At 37.5% G+C, this 13,288-nt stretch overlaps 1 protein-coding gene and 1 long non-coding RNA gene across 9 annotated transcripts; both read left to right on the top strand.

Moving 5' to 3' along the window:
• Positions 1 to 1,388: 1,388 nt before the first annotated feature.
• LOC18440165 (auxin-responsive protein IAA27) lies at positions 1,389 to 5,876 on the top strand. 8 transcript variants are annotated; one of them, XM_011627276.2, is made up of 8 exons: positions 1,389 to 1,593; positions 1,741 to 1,836; positions 2,451 to 2,519; positions 2,725 to 3,513; positions 4,335 to 4,561; positions 4,810 to 4,951; positions 5,420 to 5,481; positions 5,582 to 5,876. In XM_011627276.2, the coding sequence occupies exons 4-8, from the start codon at positions 2,801 to 2,803 to the stop codon at positions 5,617 to 5,619; spliced, it is 1,182 nt and encodes a 393-aa protein (XP_011625578.1). In that variant the 5' UTR covers positions 1,389 to 1,593; positions 1,741 to 1,836; positions 2,451 to 2,519; positions 2,725 to 2,800; the 3' UTR covers positions 5,620 to 5,876. The 8 variants fall into 8 exon arrangements, with proteins under 8 accessions (XP_011625578.1, XP_088711677.1, XP_011625576.1 ...); XM_088855551.1 differs by having other exon boundaries at positions 1,723 to 1,836; XM_011627274.2 differs by lacking the exon at positions 2,451 to 2,519.
• Positions 5,877 to 5,968: 92 nt separating this feature from the next.
• LOC148779226 (uncharacterized) lies at positions 5,969 to 12,829 on the top strand. The gene is made up of 2 exons (XR_016047344.1): positions 5,969 to 6,247; positions 12,474 to 12,829. It is a non-coding gene; the product is annotated as an uncharacterized LOC148779226 (long non-coding RNA).
• Positions 12,830 to 13,288: the final 459 nt, after the last annotated feature.

Below are 13,288 nucleotides of genomic sequence, written 5' to 3'. Positions count from 1 at the left end.
AAAATACACTATTTTCAAAACTTGAAATCCATTTTTTTCTCATGTTCATGCATTTTGATGTTGAGATGATCAATTTGAAGATATTTGGACATCAAAACAACCTCTTTTAGTGAAATTTGTGAAGTGGGCTCTAACTTGATTGTATAGAGCCTAGGCTCGATATAAACTTTTCCCTTTAGAAATTAAATAAAAACATGGGCGTAGTTTATATGAGTCTCCAAACTTGTAGAAATGCATCTCCTCTTCATGATCTATTTTCGATATCGATTTTGGATATGATTTTGTAAGAATACATGATCTCTAATATGGCGATCATTAATATATACACTTTTTTTTTTAAAACCTAAGCATGTGAGGGGTCCGCACTTTATATCGATAGAATTTGATGGGTTGGGGGGTTGCAAATATTAGAATTGAGTTCCCCGCATAAGAAACCTTTTTTAAAAATACATATGAAGTTAACTATTATTATTATTATTTTATTTTTATGGGTAAAATTTTCCCTAATAACAAAATATTTATAATAATACCATATTATTCGATATAGAAGACTGTGACCTTAGTTTGAATAAATTAGTGAAGAGGTAAAAAAGTCAGAGATTTTTTATCCTCTACTATTGGTAATATAATTTTGGGTGTGGTTTCTATAACGTTGCAACGTGCAACATTTCAATTAAGGCGAGCCTCCAAATTTTATCCTAACATGTAATTTTGTTGTAAAAAATTCTTAGGACTCTCTTTAAATAAATTTAAGGCGGGCTTCCAAATTTTATTGTAACATATAATTTTGTTATAAAAAATTCATAGGATTATCTTTAAATAAATTTTAAACTTAAAAAATAGTTAAAATCAAGTAGATCTATAAACATATGAAAATCTTGAAAATGGACGGTCTGGATAATGTGCTGCAAAATGAACTATTTTTGGAATTCAAAATTTATTTATTTTTAAGATTTATACATCTCGAAGTTGAGATGATCAATTAGAGACTTTTTCAGCAATAAAACAACCTTTGCGTTAAAAATTTTGAGATGCATCTATAATTCTACATTTTAATGTATAATTTTTCCTCTATTGAGCATAAACTACCTTGCGTTAACAAAATGGGATAGCGTCCGAAATCTTCATACCGAAATTTCAAAAAACTTCAGCGCAAATCGCACACATTGAACATTTCGGGAAACTAACAGCACGAGTTGTGCATGGACCCAGAGGAAAACGAAATCCCGCCGTCCCCTCCCACGTTCAAGGGCGTTTTTGTCATTCCAACAAACTAGACTCCGAAGCACCCACCCGATCCAACGGTCAGGAATGTTCCACTCCGTTGAATTCCAGCCGTCCATCGTCAAGGGCCTGCGATAAAACCGGTCTGTCCGGTTATCGGGTATAGTTTTGTTGGTGCAAAAGAAGACGAAGGCTTTCTTCTGAGTGTGCTCCGTGCGTTTGACACTACGAGGAGAGGGAGGGACTGTTTTGGGGTTTCAGAGTTTGTTTCTTGCTCTACAATGGAGGGTCCTTAGCTCTTTGATGTTTCGTGTGTGCATGAAAACTGAACTAACTTCTCTCTGGAACTGAACTGATAAAAGTTTTAAGGTAAGCTCTAATCTTCATTCTCTCTCCCTCCCTCTCGCTCGCTCTCTATCTTCTTTTCATCTTTTGCCGTTTTATCGGGATTTCTCGATTTTGGATGAGCTTTTTTCTTGGGGATTTTACTGGTTGTAGGCTGCTGGTTCTTTTCAGGAGTGTCGGTTTTCTCTGGGTCTAAGGGTTAGGCGTTAAGCTTCATGTGGGAATTCGAAGTTCTACTGTTAGGCGCGGTTTATTTTGGGGAATGAGGTAAGTTTTAGTGATTCAGGTTTAAGTGGTTAAAAAATGGGGAAATGTTTTTTATGATTTTGGGTTAATCACTGTTTTATTTGAATAAATGGCACTGGTTCTTTTGAAAAAAGTGGAGTAGTTTTTGTATTATGGGGTTACTCAGTATTTGTTTTGTAAAAGTGGCGGAAATTCTAATGATTTGGGTTTCATTCATCATTTTTTGTTTGGTGGTGAAGAAATTTGAGATTTTGGGTTTTTTCTGTGGTAGAGATGTCCTTGTCTTGTAAGTCTTGAGATTGGAGTGCTTAATATCAGTGGAGGCTTTTAACTTAGGGTTTTACCTTTTTTCTTCTTTTTCAAGATTCTACTTTTTTAAAAATTTTCATTTTCTCTGTATCCAAATGTTCATTTTCTGTATATGTAGTAATATTTTGTGATCCATATTCAAAGAGGTCATGGTCCATTTGAGTTTTAGAACATTTCTAGTGCAGGCCTTGTTCTTTGGGATTTGGATTCATTTAAAAATTTTTCTGGGTTCCTCTTTGTTAGAAAGGTTAGCTCTGTAAATTTTATGGTCACAAGTAAATTTCTTGTACTATAGAATTATTTACTCTGTATTTTCCCTTTATTAGGGGTTTGGATTCAGAATCATATTGCACTCAATGGTGGTATCCCTCCTATAAAAATTATGATTTAGCTCGGTAATTCACTACGATATGAACTCTCTCCAATGTTTGCAATATCCGGCTTCGTGGATTTTCTCTCTTAGGCTGTCTTTTTGGTGGTGTTTTCTTGGTTTCTCTCAATATTGCTCTGGACTTTGTTTATTTGGTTGTTGGTATTGATTTCTGGTAGAAATTCTTTGGGTTCTATTAAGAAATTTGTTGGGTGTTTGTTTTTTATCAGGCGTTGATTTTGAAGTAAAAGATTTTGAGTAATTATATATCAACGTAAAGAGGTAAAACATTATCAGGAAAATTCGATGTCTCCACCTCTTGGCCATGTCGAGGAGGGATTGGGAAAAGGGGTTCCCTCTCTCATATCGTCAGCTTCTTCAGAAAATCTCAGCAATAACAACTCTGGGTTGAGAGAACACAATTATATGGGACTATCGGATGCCTCTTCCTTGGAGAGCTCTGTAATAACATGTCCTTTAGAGGAGAAAGAAGACTCCCTAAACCTAAAAGAGACAGAGTTAAGGCTTGGGCTTCCTGGTTCGAGGTCTCCTGTTAGAGATCCAGAGCTTTGTCTCTTACCCTCTTTGAAATTAGACGAGAAGGCCCTCTTCCCTTTGGCCCCATTGAAAGAGAACACTTCAGAGGAGAAGAATGGGAGGAATGGCATCTTTTCTGGTAACAAAAGGGGTTTTTCTGATGCTATTGATGATGGGTTTTTAGAGGCAAAAGGTGGGGTTTTTTCAGAGGGGTTCCTAGCGAGTGTTGGGGTCAATGCTGTTGCTGTTAAGCAAGGGTCTGCTACCTGGCATACGGGAGGCCTGGACCATCGGGCCTCTGGTATTGTGCCCTCTAGGCCTCCTCTTTCTGAAACACCTGTTATGCCAGTATCATTGAAGGATCAATCGCCGATGCTTAAGGAGGTTGCTCCTCCAAAGATGTCTCAGGATAGGGTCCGTGCCCCCAATGAGCCGAATCAGACGAATCCCGTGAATAATTATGTTGTTGCTCCTGCTTCAAAGTGAGTCCTAGATCTTGACTCCTTTACACCCATCACAAAAAAAATCTTGACTCCTCTAGAAATCTGTGTTTTAGTTTGCTATGCTTTAATTTTTTTTTTTCGAGGTCCTAGTAAAATATTTATGATTATCTTTAACTAGTGGTAATATATCAATTCCTTTGCGAACGATGAACATAACCTTCAAGCATCAAGGGCATTTCGGGGTTGATCTATATGATGTGAATAAAACTTAAATTTAGCCAGTGGTAGACCTTCGCTCTTGACTTCTTGTAGCTTTTAACTAGATTGCATTCTTCTTTCATGTCATGGTGCAGATATAGACAACGTAGTGTACTTGTAACACATTCTTTGTTGGGAATGTATACCGTGCACATACTATGTAGTGTGCATTATAAAACTGACCCTCCATTCTTAGAATGGATGATGGAGACGAACCATGTTTCCAGGTTGAATGCGAGTCATCAGAAATTTGGTTCATGTTTACATCTGCCTTGAGAACAGATGTTGGATCTTGTGGTTTTATATTTTTTGTGCTTCTTTATATGACGTCTGCATTTAGATAACAACTTGAAATTTGTTTTGGTCCAAACATTGACTATTAGCATACATGGAATGACTGTCTTGGTTATTTTACCTTCCATATATTCATTGCAGGCAAAAGTTTCTGTCATACTTCATGTCTGGCCTGTCTTCATGGCAATTTTGTCCTTCTGCACCATTTCTGTAAAAAAAATGAAGGAAAGAAAATCAGTATTAAAAATGTGCTAATTATGTTTTCTGAAATGAATGTTGGTCTTCACCATTTGATATTGTGATGGCAGGCAACAGGTGGTTGGGTGGCCCCCTATTAGATCATTCAGGAAGAACACATTGGCAGCCAATCCCAAGAATAATGAAGAAGTTGATGGGAAACCAGGTTTCGGTGGTCTGTTTGTCAAAGTCAGCATGGATGGTGCTCCATACCTGAGGAAAGTAGACCTTAAAACTTACTCTGCTTACCAGGAGCTGTCCACTGCCCTTGAGAAGATGTTCAGCTGTTTTACCATTGGTGAGCATCTTTATTTGTAATTCATTATCGTGTATCCTGGCTCTTCTTTTTGTGCTCTTTAGGATTATTTGAGTTCTTGTTATTCAGTTAATATTTTATATTGTATGCTTACACTGTTCAAATTGAAATGCCATGAAACTGTGTGCTGTTACTTGTTATTCTTTTTCTTTATTGCTATGTGGGGCTTTCTTGTTATAAAAGAATTTGTAGTCTAGGATTCAGTTACTGATATTTTCAAATGATTTCAGGTCAGTGTGGCTCCCATGGAGTTTCTGGTAGAGATGGCTTGAGTGAGAGCAAATTGAAGGATCTTTTGAATGGATCAGAGTACGTGCTCACATATGAGGATAAGGATGGTGACTGGATGCTTGTGGGAGATGTCCCTTGGGAGTAAGACGAAATCATTTAACCGACCCTTTTAGGATACACTTATCAACTTGTACTTGAAGATCAGACGATAACCACAATATACAAACTAAAAATAAAAGGAGCCATTGGAGTATAATTTGCGACTCTCAAGCTTTATTTCTAAGTTTCTAATCATTTGATACATGTTCGTATAGACTTGTATACTTGAAAGTATCAGACTCAAACCATTATATTTTAATATTTGATTCTCAACGCATTCCATTTTAAAGAAACAAATATGTGGGATAGCATGGGACTGAGGAATTATGGGCGATGTTCCTATGGAGTGTGAAATCGCTGGTTAACAAATTCACATAATTATATACTAGAAATCACAATGATATTCCTTGGGAATAAGTCTCGAATCATTGAGTACCCACATTGTATTGTATTATTTTTCTTCTTTGATATTTCATCTCTCTTTACTTACTGGCTTCAAATTTATGGCAGGATGTTCATTGATTCATGCAAGAGGCTTCGAATCATGAAGGGTTCAGATGCCATTGGCTTAGGTATATGGTGCCATTGAGACTTGCCTAACTACCAATGCTCTGTTTTCTGTCTCCACCCAATTGCCTCTCTGAAAAATTTTACTTCCTTTTGTTTTGATAGCTCCAAGGGCCATGGAGAAGTGCAGGAACCGGAACTAGTATCTTGAGATGATGATTGCTTTCTGGTAAATGAGCGGTTAGTGAGGCAAGTATAGGGTTTATGGGAAATGGCAACTTTGGGTAGGTGTTCTGTTATTGTTATGTAAAGGTGCTTTATGGCTTCGCTTCTGGTTTGAATGTTATTCTAAAACTCAGTGGCTTCTATATATTATAGAACTGCACCGCAAGCTAGAACCTCGAAATGTTATTAATCCAAGTGTTTGTTATAATTAATACTTCAAGTGTTTCGTGTTTAATCATGGTGTTAAATACTTATTGTCCTTGTTATGATTTTTATTGTGAGTGTTTTGTGTTTAACTGTGGTGGTGGTGGGGTGGTTTGTTGATAGGGCATTTATGCTTTTTCAGTGGAGTTCTTGGTTTTCAATTATGGCACGGGCATATTCCATGAATGGGATGCAAATGAGAGAGAGAGAGAGAGAAAGAGAGAGAGAGAGAGAAGGATGAGGCTTGTGCCCCTAGGCTGATGCGGGTCCACTCTGGCTCGTGCTGGGCTCTGTCATGTTGGTTGCGCCTTGGCTCGTTAATTGTCCTTTGGGAGTCTTGAAGCTTGCAAGAGTTGGCTTGGCCCTTAGAGTGGGTGGGGTGTGATCTCTCTATCTCTTGAGGTGAGTGTGATCCCTTTCTCTCTGTCCCTCTTAATCCTCTTAAATTGTGTGATATCTCTCTCGCTTTCCACCACCCGCCGCCTCTACCACTTAGGGGTGGTCACGGGTCGGGTACGGCTGGATTGGGTCTGGGACCCGGACTTGGACATGGACCTGAATAGTATTCGGGTTCAAAATTTGTACCCGTACTTGGACTTGTCAAGTCCCGGGTCTGGTCGGATCCATTGCGGATCCACCTATGACTATGAGTTTTTTTATTTTATTTTTATTTTTTTTATTTTATCATCATATACCCTATGACTATAAGCTTCTTTTATTGGCCAATAATGTTGTAAAAAGTCTACTGTTGTGACAATATGAACACCCAGCATAGGCCTAAAGGTGCATGATTTTCATCATATACCCTATGACTATGGGTACGAGTCAGGTCCGGTTGGATAGTATTTGGCCCAAAATTTGGACGGGTCCAGTTAGATAGTATTCGGCGCAAATTTGAACTGGTCCAGTTGGATGGTATTCGGCCCAAAATTTGGACCCATCCCGGGACCTGAGGTTGAGTATACCCATCGGGACCACTGCAACCCCTACTACCACCCCACCCAAGGGTACCCTTTGGGATTCTCTCACTTGTTGGGCACCATCTTTTTCAAATTGTACTACCTTGGGTGGTGATTTTGGACTTTGGGTGGTCTTGCTTTTCTCTCACGCACTGCACTTGGATTCTCTCTTTGGATGGCAATGTCCTTTTTGAAGCCTTACCGCCTTGTGCCCTAGCTTGCTTTTGTACTTTGGAAATTAGGTGGTCCCTCCCTCTCTGTCACTTTCCCAGAAAGAGGCCATCTTTCTGGGGTGTACTTTTAATGGTAGTAGGGGCTTGTGATTTTTTGCTGGGCACCAATGTGGTCAACTACTAAGTACATTATTTGTAGCTATTGGCATTGGCATTACTGTTGCTAGGTTTGTCCACTCTTGTCACCCACTTCGGTCCAACTAGCAACACCCGTGTGGGTATTTTGAAGTCTTTATAATTGGGTCAAAGTCATGGGCCTCACTCCCAACTATCCTTGGAACGCCTGACGGGTGGGTACCGGGTCGGGTTGACTCAAGTTGGGTTTGTGTTTGGGTCCTACATCTGGACCCTATGGGTGGGTCCGCGTCTAATTCATAGGATCTAGAATACTTTAGATGCACTATTTATTTTATTACGTTATGTAATTTATTATAATGTCATGGGTGCTGTTTGTTTAAGGCTGAGGTTCTAAACAATCAAAGTAAAGTGCATTTTCAAAGAGCGAGAAATGTGGTTTCAATACTTAAAATTTTTGTGATAGCTTTAAATATATTTTAAGTTTTAATTATAAAATTTAAAGCTTAGTAGATGAAAAAATCTATGAAAACTTGAAAATCTTGAAAATTGACGGTTCAAAAATGCGTTAGAAGATGTGCTATTTCTAAAACTTAAAATTCATTTTTTTTCTCATGTCCATGCATCTTGATGTTGAGATAATCAATTTGAGGATATTTAGGCATCAAAACCACGTCTTCTAATAAAATATTTGAGGAGGGTTCTAATTTGATTGTTTAGAGCTAAGCCTCTATGTAAACTTTTTCCTAATTTTATTATAATATATTATTATTATATGATATCTTATAGCGTGAAGCTTAAAGGGATTCTTGCGGAGAAGGTTTCTCTCTTCCTTCTTTTTTTTTTTTTTCTTTTTTTTTTTCTGTTGAGAATTATTTTTTTGTTGTTGAGAGTCAGATGCATAAATGAGAGAGAGAGGGGTAAAACAAGGCAATGCTTGACCCGACTGCGTTTAGGTTGGGTTTGGGTCCACTTGATCTTGACCTGATGGGGTCTAGGTCCGGATCCAACATGGATCTTATCAGACTGAGGGTTCGGGTCGAGGCCAATCCATCTTGAATATATTAAGTATAAATTACATATAAATAGCACTCATTCTGTAATATAAAATATAAAAGAATTTTAGACTAGAACCTGACCGGAGCTAGTGGGTGGGATCCGGGTCTGACTTGGACCTAGTCTGGTTGGGTCAACTTGGACATGACCCAACCCGACCCATTCGCCCTTTTACACCGGTCCGAATTACAAAGACTGGCAAAAGAGCACGTATGATGCGCTTCCATGTGTATTGAGCACCTTTTTGGGTAAGCAGTTACACGAACAAAAACTCAGCAGAGAAGGTATTCTTCAAACAAAATGTACCAATTTCTCAAACAAAATTCAATAACATAAAACTCAGCAGAGAACATACTAAAAGAAGAAAAGTAAATAGCAAGGAAGCCCCCAAAAATCTTCAAATAAGCAATACAAATTGTCTAACTCTCAGTCCCCAAAATTATAACAACGTATTCTCTGATTTTCCCTCTCACACTTGTGTTCCACTTAACGATAACATTTCAAGTCATTGTCCCCTGAAAACTGTAACTTTTGACCATCGAAGTTGAATACTGAATTGTTTTTCGTTCTCTCTTGACTTGAGTCTCATTGCTTGTATCAAAAAGATTTCCTCCAACATTAAAGGAGTTTTAGCTAGCCAATCCCAGTTGCGATAAGGTTCGGATGATGATAATGATGATCAAGGAAGTTTTAGTGCAACCAAATTGGTGGTGTGGTGATAATACTTCCAACTCTCCTCGAGGGAAGTGTTTAAGCTCTCAGATAATCACTTTCATTTTCCTCCATTATTTTCTTTCTTTCTTTCGTCTTTTGCTGGATTTTCTCTCAATTTATCTTGAAAGAAGTGAGAAATAACATCTTTCTTGATCCAAATATCAAAATTTTGGGGGTCCATTCGAACCTTATTTGATAGGCTCTTGTGTTGGGTGAATGTGGCCATTAATGGCTTTATGAGTGCTTGTAAAAAAATGAAATGATATAGTGGAATATGAATTCAGTGGAAGTGTGGTCTTTCGTGGATCATACTAAGCAAGTGATGTTTGTTAATACCGAACTGTGCTTGACGGTTTAAGCTAGTCGGTTGGGAAAAATCTATGTTAACTTGGCATATAAAATTAATCGATAAGGGTTTTATTGGGTCATCCCTTGATCAGGTCGAAGTATGCCCGGATGAGTAAGCCGAGGGACTGTGTGACCCTTATTTGTGATGGTGGTTTTCATAGATCGGGGCCAAAGCCTCATCCATGTACTATCACACGACATGCATAATGATAGATCGTTTCGAAAAAACGAATCACTTTCAAGATGAAGGTTATGCCTATGCGGGAGATATCCCTATGTGCCATAGAAGCTATGGTCGCATTAGGTCTAGGTGACCTTGCAACGTTTCTAGGGGAGAACTTGAAATCTACAGACTGAGATTGCGACCCCTTGGTTGGTCGGCCAGACTTTGGTGACCCACTAATGAGTTCTTGTACGGACTATGGGTCATGGGAAATACTAAGTCAGTTTGATAAAGCAAATGTAGTCCGTAGTCCGTAGTTGAAGGTGGAGTGCCCTAGTGCTTTATTGATTCCTATATCATATGGATCATTTTATCATCTTATGAATTTAATTAGCTTTATTTTATGATATATGATTTTTTAGAATTATTATTTGAATTTTTCTAGATCATTGGATTTTTTATTTGTCAAATTTGGATTTATAAAATCAAATATATTGATTTTATATTGATTTGAATATTCAAATAAGTTCTAAAATTATTTTATTGAGTTTTAAAATATTTAAAATTACATAAGGGCCCATTGTGCACATGGGCCCACCATGGCCTAGATGGTGGGGCCCATGAGATCCTTTCATGAGTGGCACGCCCCACTCATTTAGAAGCTTTCTATTTTTTTTTGTGATAAGTGACTTTGGCTTGTAGGCCAAGTTGCTATGTATTTTGGAAACGTATTGGCTTGAGGGAGCTTTGAATGAATTTTTGGAAAGCATGTGAAGGTTTGTGCATAATTGTGGTATGCATAATATTATATTTGAAATTATTTTATTTAATTTCTATTGATGGAAAAATAGTTTAGGAAATGAGGATAAATGTTGTAGCATCTTTTATAATGTTGATGACCCATCTATGAAATGGATGACTCAAATCTCTCACCCACAAGTCACCCAAGATCAATGGTTCATATTCAATCTCACAAGAAAAGGCAAGCTAAGGAAAACTCAAAGAAACTCCAATCTTGTTCAAAGCCTGGATTATCTCTACCCAAAATCTCTACACCTTATCTTTTATACCTCATTTCTATCTTTCTTTCTCATATCCCACAAAGGGACACGCCCCACTTAGAATTTCTCTCTTAAGAAAAATTTCTCTCTTTCATGAAAGCCCAAAAAGGGGCACGTCCCACTCTCTTATCTTTGAGATCTCTCTTCCACATTGTGAAAGAACTTAATGGTTTAGGCTATGAAGTTCTTTCTCCCATCTTTCAACTATGAATTTATGGCTAAGGCTTTTAGGGTGTAACAAAAAGATAATTCACCTCTCTCAAATTAAGTTGCTAAAGGGATTCATCTAAGGGTTTTAGATTTGTGATAAAGGAGATCATAGTTCCATTAGAGGGCTTGACCTAAACTTGCTTTTCCGGTTGAGATTGAAGGTTGATCCCGTACCATCGGATAGTGGTGACTCAATATGGGGTGTAATAAGCCCGGTTGAGGTAATATCCGGCACTTTTTTTTTTTCTTGTCATATTTAATTATATTGTCTTTATATTCCCAAGCATAAGAATTGTGGATATTTTCTTTGTTTAAAGAAAATTAGTTTAATGACATCAAGGTTTTTAAGATCTTGGATTTGTTAGTTTTATTTTCTTTGAAGCAAAAGTTAATGTAATAAAACTACTAGTAAATGATCTTTGCCCAAAGAAAAGAAAAAGAAAAAAAAATGGGTGAAAAGAAGAAAAAATCCCCAACAAGATCGCATTAGTCTTTCTTTCATCTTGGACATATTAAATGTTCTCCAGCTTAAGATACAAGTTCTTCCTTGATTCATCGTCTAAGTACGCTCCCTACTGCTTAGTTCTATTGAGGGTTTGATGATTTTTTGTACTTGATAGCTCAGTCATCCATTGAAGTTGCTCATTAGGCATTTTCAATCGGACAATACTTCGAGGGTAGTCTACGATATTTATTCCTTCGAGGGATTGAATGGTGGTTTGCTCCAACTCTTCAATGGTCACAGGAATGTTCCCACTATCATCCTCATCCTCTAGTGAAGGAAACTCCTAAGCATGTTTTGCCTAAAAGTTCAGGTGTTTCATATAACCTTTACCTGCTTAGAAATGAGCTTATGGATTAGGGGCTTAGTCGCTCTAAAGTAGCATTCTAAGGCTAGCTGACCATTTCTATCATCAGAGCCTTAAACTAAATATGCAAGTTGTTCCATTTGGCGATTTGTTGCCCCAACCCTTCAATCCGACAGTGAGAATGTTTCCCATACCTCCTTCTCCGATCCCATCTTCTGAGATTTTTCGAAATCCCCTTACTGTAGGCCACATACTTCGTTAAATAACACTACCTAATATTGAAAATCATTGGGTTGGTGATAGCCAAATCACCATGGCCATAATTTTTTTTAAAAGATAAAATGTATTATTGTAAAAAGAATATAGATTTTTTTGAAAAGCAAGAAATTGATATTTATACAATAGTTCAAAAAAAAACATAATACCCATCGTTTTACGGGTCACCCCTTTGGGGGTTATGGGATTGGACTTTCAATATGGAGATGGACGTCAAAGCGAGAGAGAAAGACATGACGTCTAAGAGAGAGGTGGTATTCTTAGAGTTTTGGGTTAGTAACACTTCTATTTATAGAGAGTGAAAATCTCTCGGTTGCTCTCGAAGTTATCTTTTCGATAGCAGTATTGCTGTGTAAAATAAGATATTGATCGACGGTGTTGCTCGGTTGGGAGCACGGGTTTTAAAAGGAAGATCAGTGATAGTTTTTTACTGATGTTTAGAGATATGTATTATCTTTTATAACCCAAAACTGTTATCTTCATTAAGATAGTTGATTTCTATTTGCCAAGGCCTTGGATGTAGCCCTATGGGGTGAACCACGTAAATCGTGTGTTGTTATGATATGATTTTTATGTTTGCTTTATTCATTGCACTCGATTTATAGTTGTATTTGTCTATTTCATATTTAACCATATTTCATCTTTAACCAATCATGTATACAATCTTGGGTGGGATTTGGTTCCGCAAGCGAGGGGTTCTCACGACCCTTACAATTGGAATCAGAGCACAAGGTGTGTACGGGGCTAAGGCTTGCTACAAGAAAATGATGAATGGTGGAGTTTGATGGATACATAGTTTGAGGTGGAGAAATATGGAGGCAAAGTATTTGTGAAAATTTCACAAGGGAGGCAAGTGAGAAGAAATAAAAAAATCTATTCAATGAAGGTTGCCAAAGCAATTATGGTGATTTTGCTATCAAGGCGGAGATTGTTGGGTTTGGTGATGCCGAATCACCAAACCCATAATTTATTCTAAAAGATTAAGGGTATTATTGTAAAGAAAATGACTTTATTGAGAAGCAAGAAAATGATATATGTATAAGAGTTCAAATAAGATACAATACCCATTTTTTTGAGGGTCATCCCTTTGAAAGTTATGGGAATGGATCTCCAAGAGAGAGATAGAGACATGACCTCTGAGAGAGAGGCAGTATTCTCAGAGATTTGGGTTAGTAAGGCTTCCACTAATAGGAAGAGAAACTCTCTCGATTGCTCTCGAGGTTATCTTTTCGGTAACCGTATTACGGTGGAAAAGAAAGCATTGATTGACTATGTTGCTTGGTCAGAAGAGCGAGTTTAAAAAGGAAGATCGGTAATAGCTTTTTACTAATGTTTAGAGATAGATATTATCTCTTATAACCCAAAACTGTGATCTTCATTGAGAAAGTGAATTTCTATTGTCGACGCCGTAGATAGCCCTATGGGGCGATTCACGTAAATCGTGTGTTGTTGTGGTATGATTTTTATGTTTGTTTTATTTCTTACACTCAAATTATAGTTGTATTTATCTATTTCGCATTTAGCTAATTATGTATACGA

This window comes from Amborella trichopoda, chromosome 13 (genome assembly GCF_054954075.1).
Source record: "Amborella trichopoda isolate Santa Cruz 75 chromosome 13, AtrichopodaSantaCruz75HAP2 v2.0, whole genome shotgun sequence".
Taxonomy (NCBI): Eukaryota; Viridiplantae; Streptophyta; class Magnoliopsida; order Amborellales; family Amborellaceae; genus Amborella; species Amborella trichopoda.
The sequence above is the reverse complement of the archived record's forward strand: the minus strand, read 5'-3'. Positions and strand labels throughout refer to the sequence as shown.